The sequence below is a fragment of the Nilaparvata lugens genome, chromosome 6 (assembly GCF_014356525.2).
Source record: "Nilaparvata lugens isolate BPH chromosome 6, ASM1435652v1, whole genome shotgun sequence".
Taxonomy (NCBI): Eukaryota; Metazoa; Arthropoda; class Insecta; order Hemiptera; family Delphacidae; genus Nilaparvata; species Nilaparvata lugens.
In genome coordinates, this window is record NC_052509.1 from 39,965,972 (window position 1) to 39,984,081 (window position 18,110).

Sequence of the window (18,110 nt, forward strand, 5' to 3'; positions counted from 1 at the left end):
AATATAAGTTCAATATAATTTATAGAGTTGGAAAAGAGAATATACCAGCAGATACACTATCTGTGCCACTGTTGGATGCCATACAGATATAAAGAAACTGATAAAAATTCATGAGGACCTGTGTCATCCAGGAGTTACTCGACTCCATCATTGGACCAAAACAAAGAACTTACCATATTCAATAGATGATGTAAAAGAAGTATGTTCCAAATGTATTACATGTTCTGAAATGAAACCACGCTATGCCAAAGGAACTGGCCGCCTTATCAAAGCAACTCGACCATTTGAACGTCTTAATATGGATTTCAAAGGCCCACTACAATCAAGTTCAAGGAACAAGTATATTTTAGTTCTTATAGACGAATATTCCAGATTCCCATTTGCCTTCCCCTGTCCTGACATGACTACTAATACAGTAATAAAACACCTTACATCACTATTCTCTCTTTTTGGTGTACCGTCTTACATACATTCCGATAGAGGAACATCGTTTATGTCATCAGCTTTGAAAAATTTCCTACTATCAAAAGGAATTGCCAGCAGCAGAACATCGCCCTATAATCCAGCCGGTAATGGGCAAGTCGAACGGTACAATGGAGTTATATGGAAAAGTGTGATGCTAGCCCTAAAATCGAGAGGTTTGAACAACAGTCACTGGGAACAAGTTCTCCCCGATGCCCTTAACTCTATTCGTTCTCTATTATGCACAAGCACCAACTGCACACCACATGAGCGGATGTTTTTACATGCAAGAAACTCAAGTAATGGAAAACCATTACCAACCTGGCTATTGACACCTGGACCAGTATGGTTGAAGAAGATGACAAAAAACTCAAAACAAGAATCGCAAGTTGAAAAAGTTGAATTAATCGAGAGTAACCCTGAATATGCGTTTGTTCGCCACAACGACGGCAGAGAATCGACAGTCTCACTTCGCCAGCTCTCCCCATACCCCACGAGTGCCGATTGATATTAAGGGGGAAAGATTGTGATGATAAAACAGCTGTAATATTTATAATCTGTTATCTCTGTTACTAAGACACATATTTAATGTCGAATAAAGCTCGTGTTGAGTCCAATTCTATTACACAAGCGATGTAAAAATGTCTGTCAATAATGACCGCCATCTTGAATTTTCAAATGATGTCGAATATTTTCGTTGTTTCTGTCATCAATATTCTTATTCGACTTGTTGTAACGAAGAAATTGAGGCGATTTACAAGTCTCCATCTTGAAACCGATTTTATAGTTCTAGCTTGTTACCTCATGCGTATGAAAAAACGCTCCAGAAATCATGCAGGGTTCCTTTGGAGGGTGCTGGAGAACACATTTGTTGACGTACAGCGCATGAAGATGAATCGTTATAAAGCTGGAAAAACGATTTAAATTTCATAGATTTAAAAACAATTTAAATTTTATAGATTTAAAATTTATCTATACTCCTTGCACAAAAAAAGTTACAATGGAAAGAAATGTAAAAAAATAGAAAAAAACGTTTTTTGGGCTTTTGAAGGTTATAACTAATGAAATATGCGTTTTAGAGGGAAATTTTATAGAACAAAAGTTGTAGAGGAAGATTTTTAAAATATTTTTGTTAAAAAACAGTTGAATATCTTGAACGGTTATTGAAATACAAGCGTTATAGCAAAACCTTAAAAATGTTGTGGCCATCTTGTTTCCGAGGTGTTTGCCTGTGATTTCGACTTATCATCATCACGATCCTTATCATGCTTCACCTAAGAAATTGAGACATCTTCCACGGCTGTTACCCAAAAATGGCCACGGAATGACATTTGCGCCCGGACTTTGAAAGGAATTCTTGTACACTATAAAAAGCTTTATCAACTAAATATTTTTTCATTTGTTTTTTGAAAATCTTCAAAAAATTTGAGGTAGCTTGTTATAAAATTTCCTACCAATATAATCTGGTTTTTGTTCAAATAACCTACTATTGTGACCCATTATATGATAATCTGCTCTGTTTCGCGTATTATACTCATGAACATCTGAATTCTGGATCACACCACTCGTTTTCACATGCATTACAACTTCATATACATACAAAGATGGCACAGTTAATAGACCAAGCTTTTTAAATAAAGGCCTACAAGAGTCTAACCTATTCACTTTCTCTATACATCTGAGTGCCTTCTTTTGAATCTTAAACACCCTGTCCATATTTTGTTGAGATGAATTACCCCATACTAAAATAGCATACCTAATATGAGATAGTATAAGTCCATGGTAAGCAGTTAACAGTAGTTTTTTATCATTCAGCCTAGCAAGCTGCCGCAGGACAAATACCCCAGATGATATCTTATTACATATCCTCTCAATGTAAGGATGCCATGTTAATTTCCTGTCCAATAAAATTCCCAAGAATGCTACTTTCTCTTCTTGGTCTAATTCATTTTCCTCTACAAACACATTTATTTCTCTATCCTCTACTGAATTTATTTACTTTTGAATTGTAGGAATTGACATTTCTTACTATTTATTGTTAATTGCCTTTGCTTCAAGAATTGGACAATTGACTGTACTCCAGTAAAAGCATTTATTTCTAGACTATCTAATAAATAATTGTTAAAGATAAGCGATGTGTCATCAGCAAACAACAGAGCTCTGTGATCTTTTAACTCTTTTGGTAATTGGTTCACATACAACAGAAACAGTAAGGGACCCAGAATTGAGCCTTGAGGTACTCCAGCCTGGACCTCCAGTTTTTGAGATTTAATTTTTACTATTTCATTCCCATCCACCTTGGTAAGCTCAACACACTGGTTTCTACCTATGAGATATGATTCAAACCATTTTAGTTCTATACCATTCACACCTACAGTTTTTAGTATTTCCAATAATATTCTATGGTTCACACAATCAAAAGCTTTGGATAAATCAAGAAATATTGCGGCTGCCTTCTCACCTGAATCTATTATATCTATTAGTCTTTCAACAAGGGATACTATTGCAGTCTTAGTAGATTTCCCTTTCTGGAACCCATGCTGTTCATCACATATGAAATTAATTTCTTCCAGGTGCATCAATAGCCTATTTAAAACTACTCTTTCAAAAATTTTACTTATTACATTTAGAATACTAATGGGTCTATAATTTTCAACTCTTTCAGAATCACCGCTCTTGAAAATTGGCAAAATTTTTCCTTGTTTCAGATCATCAGGGAAAATACCCTGCTCTAGTGAAGTATTAAGGAGATGCAATAAAGGGTCCAGTAATTCATTTTCACATTCTTTTAAAATTTTGCTTGAGACCCCATCCAATCCTACTGTTTTTTGTTATTCAAATTTTTTATTATTCTTGACAACTCATCTCTTGATAATGGATGAAATTTAAATACCTTTTCAATTGGCTCAGCATTTAATGTAGTTGTATTATAAGTATTAGTGTTCAGTGACTTTTGGAGATTATATGCAACCTGTTGATAATATTTATTGAAAAAGTTACAAATGTCTATACTATCATCCATATAATTTCCATGTTCATCGATTATCCTAGGGACATTAGTAACTGTATCTTTTTGAGCTGCTCTCCTATTTCTATTAATTACCTCCCAAACAGCAGAGTTAAAATTGGTACTAGTTGTTAATATTTCAGCTGTTTTCTTACACTTAGCTTTCCTCACTTCTTTTGCATAGTTTTTCTTTAGACATTTGTATTTGACCTCACTCGGAACATCCCTCACTAATTTAAATTCCTCATAAGCTTCCCTAACAATATTTCTTTGAGTAAGAATATCTTCAGTTATCCATTCATCTACTTTGTTTAATTTACTTTTTACTTTGACTTTTTTTATCGGACAGCATACACTAATGTGAAATCTTAGAGTATCAATGAATTGCTTATATTTGTAATTTAGGTTACAACTGTTATAAACACTACTCCAATTTTCTTGAAGCAGTTCCTGCTTCAAACAATTTATATTTCCTAGCTCATATTGCTGAATTTCTTTCACAAAAGTTTTTTTTCTGCTTGGATTCTGGCCCTGCAACTTAACATCTAAAATTTGATAGTTATGATCTGATAGATCTGAGCTACCTAACCTGACATTACAACCTTCTATATTTGTGAGGATATTATCAATAATTGTCTGTGAAGTTCGAGTTACTCTTGTATATTCGTGGACCTTAATTTCTAAATTATTCATATTAATAATATCTCTAATATCCTCTGTCATTTTATTCTGCCTGGCAAAATCAGTATTGAAATCTCCTACTACTATAACATTTGTGAAACGAGCGGTTGTAATTTCCAAAAGTGTATAGAGCAGCTCACAAAATTTTTGTCAGTCTCCATTTGGTGACCTATAGATACCTAACACTGCTACCTCGAATCGATCATCAATTTTTAACCTTAGTCCTGTCACCTCTAAATCCATCTCAACAGAAAATCTCTTAACAAAATCCAGTTCATAAGTTTGGGTATGTTTAGCATTGCTAGTGAATATACATACACCACCACTTCTATGAGCTATTCTACAAAATTCTGATCTCAGTGAATAGCCTGGAATCCTAACTTGATTTATTTCCTTTATTTTTAAGCCATGCTCTGTGAAAATAACAATATCAGGATCCTCCTGTTTAAGAAATACTTCTAATCTGTCAATTTTGTTGCGAAGATAATGAATATTTTGATGATAAATACTAAAAACCTTACCATCTTGTGCTACTCTATCTCTAGCATTTGTAGCTATTTCCCTTTCCCTGTTTTGAGCCAATTTACTAAAAAATCGTTATTTGTTTTTTTGACTGTTTTTAAACCAGAGGATTGCAAACGGCTTTCAATCAGCTCTGCCAATCTATTACAAAAGATTACTTTGCCAGATCGATTTAGATGCAACCCATGATTAGTGAAGTTATGTCTTTTCAGCCTTTCATTTAGAAAACAAATCCCCAGTTGTTTAGAATTCTTATTTTTTAGGCTGTTGATTGTATTATGGATTGATTTGTTTGTCGAATTGATTGCTTCATTTAATTCTGGCCCATCAAACCTATTAGGAATAGTACTTATTATTAAGTTTGTTTTTTTGCTGAGTGGCACAATTTCCTTGATTTTTTCTGTTACTTGAGGAAGATGATTCAAGTTAGGTTCATTTATATTATTTGAGCCACCCAGTACAATTAAATAGTCATTTTCATCAAAGTCTTTAGTTTGTTCCCTAGCTGACTCCACAACTGCATTAATTGATGCACTTGGCTTGAAAAAACATTGGACATCAAATTTATTTTTTAATCTTTTATCAAGGAGATCACTGCAATCACGTCCATGACTGGACGTCAGTAGCAGAACTCTCCCTTTCCTATCTTTATTTCCCTCAGCTATATTTTTGGTTGCTGTCTTCAAAACCTCACTGTATGTTTTATTTCGACTATTTTCAGAGCATTTCCCATCATTTAGGTTAGATTCTATTTTTTTGCATTTGGACGGAGGTTCTATCATACATTTAGTATTATCAAATTTAGATTTTAGTTTCTTTATTTACTCCGACATTAGACTACATTGATTTTTTAGATTTAATATTTCTTTTTTATGGTCTTCATCTTGTAATTTTATAATCAGTTCCAAAGATTTAATTTCTTCTACCATCCCTAACCTTTCTTCCTCAGACGTTTTTAGAGTTACTTCTAATTTATTGGTTTTTTAAATTAGTGTGGCTACTTTGTAGTTGAGCAACTTTTTCGGCTAAAGTAGTTTGAAGAACTGGGGTTTTTGGTTTTGGCGTTTTTGAATTTTGGTTTTGGGAACGCTTAAGTACTCCCGCTATGTTTACATTTCTATTATTAACCTTCGGTGTTCTACTTGAGCTCATCTTCCTATCTAAGAAATTATATTACTTGCAATAATAATAATTGATTTATAAATGATAGGATTTTAATTTGGTTATAATTTTAGTCAAGTAAACTATCTATGTTTATTTTTAAATCTCGAAAACCTAACCTCAAACTAACCTCTAAACGGTGTTTGGCTTATTAAAATAGAATTAAGAATTAAAATCTAAAACAAAATGATAAAACGTGATCAAGAAACAATTAATAATGAAATAAACACAAAATTTGTACTTATCCGTGACTATTTATAACACAAAATCTTCCAAAACCCAGGAGCGAAATTATGTAGGACTTTCATTCACAACCTCTCAAGGTCAATTCCAAATGTTTGTTTGTGTTTGTGGCAGGTTTCACTGCACGTGTCGGAGGAGTGCGACGTGAGGAGAGGCTCGCTGGACGACAGGAGCTCAGACATGATGCCCACCCCCGACAGCAGCTTGCTGCAAGTGGATGCACGCGTGGGCCGCCGCCACTCCATGCCACTCACTGTCACGCGTATGCCGCCCATTATACAGCTGCCTTGCACCATCTTGCGGCGCGAGAGTCTTCCTGTCGCTGATAACAGGAGAAGGTAGTTCAAATAAAATCATACATTTCATGCCACAATTCTAACAAAAATAATCAAGTGCAATAGATTGATATAATTCAATCTTTTATACATTGAATTTAAATTTGCAGTCTTGATTCGACAGCGTAAGAGTGAACACTGTAGTGCTAGCCTCTGTAGTTTTAGTTACAACTAGCTTACAGTATTGAGGAATCAGCTTGAAAATTGAAAATAAGCTTGAAATTTGAGAGAATGTAATCATTCATTTGCAAACTGTTGGCAACTGTTGATTCTATTAAATCATTCACTATCAAGAGATAGCACACCTCGTGTGTCTTCAGCGTTATTGCCCTGTCACTAGCTGGCTCAAATCTTTGAATAGTAGACTTGAGATGCGCGGGAACACTAGCGTCAGGTGATCAATTCTCATAACGGCAAGGAAAGTTGTGTGAGTGCGCCACACCAGATTTTTTGACAAAACATATACATAGTTGTTATTGCTAATACTAAACTTAGTTCTAATCATGATACCCCACTATAATAATGTGTCGAGGTGATCATAATATCCTTCTCTAAAACATGTATAAAAAATGTAATTAGTAATTTTAGTTATAGAAGTGTGTTAGTTATTGAAGGTAGAATAAAAAGAAGACAGTAGTTCATTCTATATCCTATTTACAATGAGCTCCTCGGTCTGGTAAATGCCAGTATCATTATTATAACCAATTGCGTACTGCAATACGGCGTAGCAGTATGGGGGGAGGGTGTTATAATTCCCATGTGGAAGAATTGTTCATAATGCACAAATTAATAATTAAATCTATTTTAAATAAACCCAGATTTTTCCCGACTGACCTGATATTTGATGAATTCAAGGTTTTGACATTTAGACAGTTATATGTTGAAAATGTAATTAAATATTTAATAAAAAATAGAACCAATTTCACATGCACCAATATCGCATTAAAAAGACATTACAGCTTGAGACCTACTTCAAATAAGTATTTGATATATAATACTAATATTGAAACAATTAGACGCCAACTTATATATCTAAGTACTATAATAATCAATAAAATTCCGGATCATCTTCTCAACAATGCTAAAATTACAAAGAAAATGAAGCAGGAAATCTTTAATTGGATAAAAAGCAATTATTTTTTTAATCTTTAAATTATTGTAACCGTTATCTTTATTATTCTTTCACATCCTATCTTCCCTTCCCTGCCTATCTAACTACCTTCTTTCACTTCCCTATCACACACCCTTCCCTTTCAGTTATACCTTACCTGCGTATTACATGGGAAACCATAGTTGGCGAGGTATTTTCCCCCTCTTTTTTCCAGCACACATCTTTTTAGCAATATTGTCTTTCAATATTGTCTGTTAATATCATTGTTACTGCTATCGTTTTGTTGTATATTGCATTTTCTCATTGTATTTTTGTGTTGTGAATAAATTGAATTGAATTGAATCTTGAATATAAATTCAATCTATGAATTTATATTCATAAATTGCATATTGTATTCTATAGTGAAATTCACTTCAAACTCTTTGCATTGCTCTTACATTACATTATTGTTTCATTTTCAACTACTAATTATTGTGAAAATTGAAAGTGAATATCACTATAGATCTTCTCTCTATTAATATTTCAATTTTCATTTATAAATTCTTATCTCTTCCATTTCATATCTTCCTATTTCTCATTTCTATTTCATTATTGTATTTCGAATAATTTATCCTTGGTCTATCCTTTAAATGATTGATTGATATAGGATTGAATGATTGAAGATAGTTGAAGTAACTTGAGTGAACTTGGGTGAATATTATTCTAATTATACCGGGCACTTTCACTGATGCTGATATATGGTAATCCGTCTGGGATTAGTTGTGTAAATTGAATCTATTACTAAGTTTGACCATTCGACTTGTCGTTCAGGATGACACTTGGCCCAATCCTTCACCTGGAGGAGGACGAGGAGGAGCTGCAGCAGCTGTCGTCGCTGCGATCATCGTGCAGCAGCGGTGGTTTCCAGCGGTCATCGGACGGGGGCGGAGGTGGAGGCAGCGGCGTGGACGAGCGGCCTGTCAGCGCAGAGAACCTGCTGCCCGAGCCCAGCATCGCCAGCATCACCACCTCCAAGGAGGCCACCCGTCTGCAGAGTGTGCTGCATGCGTCCACCGGTCTGGCGCCGCCATCCCGTCTGCCACTCACCCGCCAGCAGACGTTCCCGCCGATCCAGCCGTACGTCCGCCAGCGCTACATGTCCACCACCGGCGAGATGGTCGCCGCAGACTCGTCGTCGTCGTCCAGCAAATCGAGCGTGAAGCGTGACAGCACCGATGCGGACATGGTGCCGCCCGACAAGCACAAGCTGGCCAAGATGGCGCGCAATGGCGGCCAGAAGGAGAATGTCGATCCGCGCAAAGACTTGGATCTCAGCGATGCTAAGGCGCGTCGCAGTATACCACAGGTAAGCAAACATTGAACAATGTTATAACAACAAGTCAAAGTAGTCAATTTGTGTTAATTTGCTAGTGCAAGCAAGCATTCTTTCAAAAACCGAGACGCTTTTTTGTACATTCAATCTTAATCCGATACGGTAGTTATTATTTCAAAAGCACTTTTGAAATGATTGCTGCAACAAAAGTCAACCAGATGCAGGACAATAATTGAACTACCTATCTCAAGGACAATTTTGTACATCCCTGAATCAATCAATCATTCATTTACAAAAACTACAGTTCACACAAATATATAAACAATAAAAGTATAAATTCACTACAAAAAATTCAAATATAAAAAATTCTGTGATAAATTCATAAATAAGAATCAATACAACCAGAAATGAATAAGCAACATAAAGAACACTATAGTAATAATGTTGTAATTCATTTTATTGGTAATAGAAATCAATACAAGCTTAATATTTTTACAATAATATAATAATAGTAATAACTTCTTCCAATGTTTTCATCCTAACTTTAACTCTTGGTAATTACTAAATTTTATGAAGCAGTTCTTTCACTTGTAAAATAGTAATTTCAACTTACTTTTCAAGTGTGGACGCGTGCCAGTGTGCTGAGCCCCATTACAATATTCAGCAGGCAATGAGTATTGAGTAACCTTATACTCAGGAGTATTAATACTAAATACTTGATATTTAATACTCAGGAATATTAAAGTAGGCCTATTCCTTGCCTGCTTAATATGGGAGGTGGGGCCCAGCGCCCTGACACACGCCTCCACACTTCAAAAGTAAGTTGAAATTACTATTATAAAAGTGAAAGAACTGCTTCATAAAGTCAAGTAATTTGTACTATAATGAAGGAAAGAACTGGCTTATGCACGTACGGGAGAATAGGAAATTCACGAATGACGCATAATCACATCTGAACCACTGGGCTGATTAACTTGAAATTTTGCATATCGATTCTCAATTTACAGAGGATGGTTTTAGGCTTATTTTAAATTCTTCATGATTTCAGTAGATCAAGTTTTCAGTTTGTCAATTTTTTAATTAGACCCTTGCGGAGCTCGGGTTACCTGCTAGTAAATATTAATTTAATTTTTCAGAGCATTACAAAATAAGGGGAGCTTGTGAAATCTTGAAATTGAATGTTTTGATAAGTACCCTTTTTAAAAAACTTTAATCGATAACGTCATAATTGCATCATGAAATGAGTGAATGTTGAGCTTATGTTGTGATGTTGTGTTTTACAGAGTCTGTCGCGACGGCGCGGCTCGGCGCCGGTGGTACGGCAACACGAGGAGTTGGCACTGCAAGCACTGCAGATGACGGCCGGGCGACGCGGGTCCGCCGACGCAGCCGCCCTAGGCACTCGCACAAGTAGGCGCTGCTCTCTGGTCACCCCTTTCAGGGTCGTAGACAGGCCCCCGCTCGAGTTTAGAGTTTGAGTCCCCCCCCCCCCAACTGATTGTCATGCCTTGAAATAATTCACAAACTCGACCATCCACAATGATGTCAAGTTCAAAGTTTGAGCCCTCTAAATAAAGTATAATATTTTGATGTCTTGAAATAATTCACCTCCTACGAATAATACAAACTTGACCATCCACAATCATGTAGTGGAGTGTTGAGTGTGTCTTCCATTGGGAGCACAGTAACTAAACAACTACACAATACAATTAACTAGAGATTTAGATTCTGACAAGCTTTGGTTGTTAGTCTCAGAGGTCCGATTTCTAGGACACCTGTTTAATATGGAAGATTTAATTAGAAATTGCAGTTAGGGTCACACCTACCCTAAGTAACTGCTTTATATTTCCTTCTGCTATTTACCTCTTCGGTCAATATTTGTAGTAGCAGAAGTCCTTAGTTCTATTTACGTAGCTTTCATTGGGCATTTGAAATAATTTTTATACACCTATTAAAACTATAGAACTATTTAAACTATTCTATTAAATCTTTATGTTTAATGGTAGGCCTAAATCATATTCAATAAGTCTCTTATAAATCGGGCCTCATTTACAACAATTAACCTTGAAAATAATGTATCTCTAGTTAATCTTCAAAAGAAATTCGTTTATTTGCTAACAATATTACGTTTTTCATTTATGTATGCTCAAAAACAGCTTTTTTTTCTTCAGTTACCTGAATGGTTGGCAGCTATCTAAAGCTAGAGTTCTATATTCACTATACAGTTCCGTAGACATTATTATTATTAGAAACCGCATAAATAATAAAACAATATGTGTTGTCGGATTCTATTGGATTATTGTATAATATCAATAGAGTTATAGACTTATAATGTTTTGTTATTACTGTTGAAAGCCTATTTTGAAAATTCCTTGAAATATTTCACTTTTAAAGGAGTAACCCAACTAAGTAAACACTAAGATTACAAGAAGTGTTTTTTAACAATATCAACTTTTTTCTTTATTCTCTATAATACTAGAATAATCTACAAAAAAAAATCGTGTTTCCATCTTTCTAATGAGAATGTAATTGGCTAATCACATTTCCATTCCAACTTTCCATTTCGAACGAGATTTGAAAATCTATTAAATCTCTACTTCCAAGTATAATAATTAGTTTCCAGCTCTCAGAAATAATCTTTATTCTTGGCAAATCTATCAATTTCATGAATTATTTCAAGGCACTACCAACATCGATCTCGAAATGCTCATTGCTTGTTGGATGAGGAGTTCCCTTTTGTAGAAATTGTCACACTAACATTTCAAGCAAATTTCTTATTAAACGTATTATAAAAAGTAATTTTTAAATTATTTTTTCCATTTATCTTGTAAAAGATAAATCTTAGCTGAAAGACTGATTAGTTTGTTACCAAAATGATTGGCTAGCGCTAAGGAATGAAGACAGATCGTCTGGTCCCTCCTAGGTTTTTCTGCAGTATGAGCATATCACAATCTCTATTAGAAAACTATTCCTGAAAATAAACACACAAATCAATCAAACACACCTATCTTAACATCAAAATCGATAGTGAATTTCCAGTATCTCTATGAATAAATTTTTCACCTAGATTGCACTATACCTCCTATCTTTTAGGAATTTCAAAGATAATTTTGAAGTGGATTCGTCAGTCAACAAATACAATTTATAACAATAATTAACTGTACTGTGATTTCAAATGCTGGCATTTGAGAATTTAGAAAAACTTATTTATTTTCTCAAAATTTATGCTCTGTTGATCAGGGTCATAATAGTTTTGATCAAATTGTATTTTTCCAATTGATTGAGCAAAATATATTATAGTTATTGATGATTAATAAATGTTACAAGATGTTCATCAATAAAAGTTGTTAGTATTTTCAAATTTGAAATTGTCAGTTTATCGAAATTAATAATCAGGATTCAAAGAATAATTAATATATTATAGCATTAGAATCCCTGTCCCATGTCTATTAAAATATATGGCCCATTGGTGTTGATCAATAAATATTGTAAAATTGTTAAAACAATTTAAATACTATCCAATCTAATAAAAATATTACTTTTCCATGATTCTATCAATCATCCCATTATTGCTTAAATTATAATACTATGGAATCATATGTCTGAAAAAATCACCTAGATCCATCAATCATAATACATTGGTGATAATTGTTTTGTAAAGTTATTATTGAATATCATAATATTCAAAACAATAGGTATGCTATTCTTAAAAAGCATATATTTTGTTCAATGCCCACATCCCATAATGAATCAATGATCTACTGCCATACTTTAAATAAATACTAGCCTGATATAATCAGATAGTATAATCATACAATACGGATTGGTTCAAAGAATAAAAAAATTAACTCAGTTCAATTAATGGACCAAAGCTGGGTAACATATTGTACTCTCATCAATAACCATCTTAGATTTTTTGGAAGCTTACATTGAATTAACTCTATTCCATGAATTCGATCATAACTGAAAGTAATAGATTTTATTGTAAAAATTAAATGAAATGAGTATTTTCACAAGTCTTCCATTTATTTGACATTTCTAACACAAAATATTTGCAATTGCATTTCATAAATTCAATTTAAAATCATATCTTTCAAAATTAATACTTGGAAATCTTACTATTTTTATAAAAATCTGAATGTGAAATTAATGTTCAATGTTTAGACTTCAAAAAATTCAAATTGTATGTATAAGGTTTTCATGTTTCCAATTGAATGTTTTGAAACTATAAATTGACAATTCATAAATAATGTGAAATTGCTCCACAATCAAGATGTAGCAATAGTTTGGAAAATTTGACATTTTTGGCCTCTTATATCTAATTAAAATTCTTTGTCTATTTATCGTGCGTAAATCTTCCCAGGGATGAAATTCATATTGTCTCTTCAAATTCCTATTTAGAGTTATAATAATATTTAAATTTTCAATAATTGGGTTGATTAAGCTTTGGAATTCAGTTTGATACAAAGCAAGCTACATGAAAAGGTATAGAAAAATAAAAATAACTTATATTCTAAAGATCACAATTGAAATTTAAAACTGTGGTATCTTTATTTTGCGCCAAATACCATTTTTTAAAAATAACATTGCCAGAGTGAGAAAATATAATTTCGTTCATGTTTCGTTAATTGTCATAAGCGACTGTTTCTTCTTGTAAAATGTTTAGTTAAAATTCTTCCACTTTTAACATTAAATTTATTTTATACAAGAATAATATATTTACTTTGTTAGTAAGGCCTACTTGTATTTACATAGAAATTGAAATCAAACTGTCCTTTTTTCAACGTTATTTCATTTATCACAACATGTTTCGACTTATAATGTCATTTTTAAGTGAGTTAGTCTAAAATAAATTTGAAAAAGAAGTAGGCCTACTTCAACTTTTAATTTTCATGTAAGAATAATATAGTTTGTTGAGTTTCCAAGAAAGTACTAAGCTTATGACCATTCAATAATGATTCTCTATTCAGCTATAGACTAATATTGAGAAAAATGATTTTCTTGAAACCTTCATGTGCTCTATGATGAAGAGTAATTGAATTTCCCAAAAAATTAAAATATTGAAACAATGGACGTATTAGTTTTAGATTATAAGTATCCAATGTACAAATTTGTGTTTCCCTGATGAATGTGTTATAGATTAAATAAATATTTCTCATTAATATTTATTAATAATGACATTGGAATTTTATAACTTATGATAAACTGATGTAGATATCTCAGATATTTAGGTTGGATACATTTATATTTTATGAATTAAGGAAACCCTATCAATTAAAGAAATTGTTTACTAATTTTGTGTGAAATTATATTCTATTCGTTCTTAACAAAGGATAGATTTCAGAATTAATTATCATTGAATTATTATATTAACATATACTTCATAGAACGCTATTAACTAATATCTAATTGATTTTTTATTTTGTTTTTAGTAATAATGCTTATAATTTCAATTTTACAGTAATTTTGAATAGATCGTTTTGTAATTTTAAATTTTTGAGGAATGATACTTTTTTATTCCAAATTGATATTATTTACATTATCCTCTGAATTTCGGCTTGCTTATATTGTTACTATAGAAATCTTAATACTTTGAATTATTTCCTACTATTGTTCTTCTTAAAACTACCTTTTAAAACTAGGTATATTTTCCAATTTTATCATCAATATAATGTAATTTGAAATCTAATGCACAATAATTCACGAATACTAGCTTATCTCCATTGATTATTAACTAACTGCATGCTAATTTACATTTTTCTATTAATAGGGTATAACACCAGCTCTACACTTAAATCAACTTTAACATCGTACACTTTTTTATAATATATTTTTTGTATCATTATATTTCTTACTCTTGTTAATTAGTACGTACCCCTACACCCCTACACTCCCACTGTTCTGGATCATAACACTGTTTATCCATTATTTCCATTAATATTCATCAGAGATTCCAACATTCGTCTAACAGCAGATAAACATTTTCCTCCATGAAAAATATACTGAAAAACCTTCAATGTATGTTCATCGGATCAATCACCCTCTTCTTCTCAAATAATGATAAGAATTCAATTCGATTTGTTATCGCCTTGCTTTTCATTGGCTTACACTGGAAATAATGATATTCCAAAATGAATTTTCTTCAGCTTTAGTTGATTAGTAGATCACAGAGTAAACACATCTCTACAAATATATTGTTTCAGAGTTATAATCAATCGATCAAACTTACCTTATTAATTTTAATTCATTTTCCATTCTAAATCTTAATTAGCCTAAACTCAATTCAGCTACACTTTTGCATCGTGAATTCAATATTGAAGTTGATTCAAACATCACAGTCTCAGTTTCATAGTACAGCTCTTCCATTAGAGGCTACCCTATTCCAATGGAATTATTATGAAATAATATATAATTCTCTTAATTTATTTTATATCTTAGTTCAACTCGATTGGACAATAATTTCAACACAGTGAAATCACGAAATCACTATTAATACTAATACCATTCTATATTCAATTCCATCTCACTAACTTCTAATTGAGAAGAAAACAACATTTTTGAAACAATTGTATTTAAGATTTCCTCTCATTCAAGTTGAAAGTTGAACAATGAACGAGAAATACATTTTTCTTGGATATTGAAGCAATTCGATTCAAGATGTTTTTCTTCATCCTCATTTTAGCTAGAAGATTAATCATAGCATATTAAATAAATTGAACATCCACGTATTCCATTACAACATTTGTTCTTGAAAGTTTTCTACTAAACCAATTCGATTCAAGGTCTTCTTCCCCATTCCCACTTTAGCTCAAAGATATCAAAGTAAATCAAATAATTTGATCATCTCATAATTTTTACTAAAACATTTTATCTCCAAAATTTTCTTCCAATTAATTTCTTCTAACGTTTTTAGCTTATTGAAGTGAGTTGTGTTTGGTTGATGGCTACATTGGTTTGTTGGCTTCTAGTTGTTATCACTGAAATTTGCTTGGTGTGCTTGTTGATGCAGGTGTGTTGAAACCTCTTGGGTTGAAAGAGAATTCATCCTGCCTGAGCATGCCTCGCCGGTCGTCTCTCCCGTATGACCTTGCTCGCCACATGCACTCTCACAACAACCCATCCTCTTTGCATCCTGCAGGTAGGATACGCCACACAGCCGCAGCTTTCATCCTTCTCTAGCGCTAAGCATGGTCCACCACGAGCTCACCTCTCAGCACTCAGCTCTCAACTCAAATCGCTATGGTTCAATTTCACAGTTTGCTGACACACATGTTGTAAACCTGGTTTCAACACTAGAATAATGTGATCTGCGTATGCCTAGTAGATAATTCTCTCCTCTTCAAATTGTCAGCTAGAGCTCAGCTCGTGATGGGCCATCAATAGTAATGTTACATTATTTTCAACACGAATTACATAAATTGAAAGCCCTCCTTTTTTTAGGCTTCAATAGTTTTATCAATAGAAACATTAACGCCATATCATGGTTTGTGAATTTTCGAGCTTCAATCTTACAGGTAGTTGGGATTAGTCTTGTTGGAAACAAATATTTGAAATTTGAATTGATTTCTTAACTCATCCAATTCTAAGATCTTATTATTGTTGTGTTGTTTTCTAGTTTCAAAAGTTCCAGAAATAACAATCAACTCATTTCATGGATGTGTAAATTTCAGGCAATTGATGTATTGAAAAAAACAGTATTTTTTAGTTTTGTATTTTCGAGATGCTTCCATGGACTTGAGCATTTCAGGGGTACCTAAAATAATTGTGGTTCAAGATCTCAGATTACTGATTATTTAAATGCTCTGTAAGTTTGAAATATTAAGTTGTTTTTTCAACTTTTCATATTGAAAAATAATTCCAGTTGAAGATTCAAAAGTGAAAATGAAGAATAGGCATATATATGACAACAAAGAATATGAAAAGTACGTTGCATAGAGATATATTTTTATCAACATGAAATATGAATGTTTCAAATTTTTTACTAAAAAAATTGAGAGGATTTTCGAAAGCAAGTCAAAAATTGGAAAAAGTACTCAAGGATGGCTTGTACAAAATAATGTTATCTGTTATGCTTGAGATAAAAAGAGTTTTCCATGCTAAAATTGCATTCGCTCTTAGAGCGATTGTTGTAAGGAGCAAGTGTGTTGCTCTTGCTGTGGGCTTTCATTCGAATAATAACAGGGTATTTCAATCAGAATGCATCTCACTCGCCAGTATTAATCAGCATGCTTATCACAATGTCATGATATTTCTACATTTTTACTTCACAGGTATTGAAATCAAAAGTCACAATTTGCTTCATATAAGTGCTTGTATACCATCAACTTAATCTCCCCATATATTTGGAATGGAAAGTTCATAATTTGCTTATGCTAACTAAATTTTACGCTTTATGGCTCTAATAAATTCGTTTTGACAATTTCAATAAAATAATTTGTTTGCTCCATTCTTATCTGCCTGCTTTACCATCTGTAATTAAATTTTACTCTTACACTTCTTAAATCTACTTTTAAATTTTTAAAGTAGCACTGTATCACAATAAAGCATAAGAGAGAATTCTAATTTTTGGAAGCATTTTGTCGAAGTTCTACTCTTAAATTATTCATGCATCAATTTTCTGTTGATTCGATGAGTTTAGTCTTTTTTGTGGAATCAATCAAGAGACGACGGAATACCTATTCTGCCACTCATACGTCATGCAAGTGATGTGTCATATTATATTATGATGTAGGCCTATTTAATTTTCCATTGCTGCCAGCGCATCAAATAAATGTTAGTTTTTTCAACACAGTAGGCTTTGAAGATTCAATCTTCCTATTTTCCAAATCCAACCTAGATGTCTGCGATTTAAATATTGATAGAATACTCATATCCACATTGTGACTAAGAATCTTAGTTAATAGTAATCTTATTCCCACCCTAATTAGCTGTAACATGTTATTCAATATATCGAGCTACTCTACTGTTAGTATATTTATAAAATTATTATAAGTATTTTGTTGTGTAATATTATTTCCAATGTACAGTGTGTTGACCAGATTTTGTTTGTTGTGATACTATTAATGAAAAAATAACTCTATTGTGACCACAGGTTTTGATTTAATAAATTCATTTAAATCAATAGATTTGTTTCTTTACAAGTTCATTATTGTGTATCTCCCCTACATAATAGTCAAATTCATGAACTGCCTCCTGATTTCCAAGAGTAGCATTGCGGCATGATATCGTACTTCATTGAAGGTATATTTTATTAGGATGTGAAGCTCGATGTGTGCT

The 18,110-nt window shown here is 32.8% G+C and overlaps 1 protein-coding gene across 14 annotated transcripts in view; it reads left to right on the forward strand.

The window, feature by feature from the left end:
- Positions 1-18,110, forward strand: part of LOC111045382 (high affinity cAMP-specific 3',5'-cyclic phosphodiesterase 7A) — a 319,448-nt gene that overhangs the window by 292,547 nt on the left and 8,791 nt on the right. For all 14 annotated transcript variants that reach the window (XM_039430779.1, XM_039430781.1, XM_039430776.1 and 11 more), the window contains 4 exons: positions 6,191-6,414; positions 8,333-8,867; positions 10,118-10,244; positions 15,844-15,972. In XM_039430779.1, the coding sequence (XP_039286713.1) occupies positions 6,191-6,414; positions 8,333-8,867; positions 10,118-10,244; positions 15,844-15,972 (1,015 nt within the window). The remainder of the gene's footprint in view (positions 1-6,190; positions 6,415-8,332; positions 8,868-10,117; positions 10,245-15,843; positions 15,973-18,110) is intronic.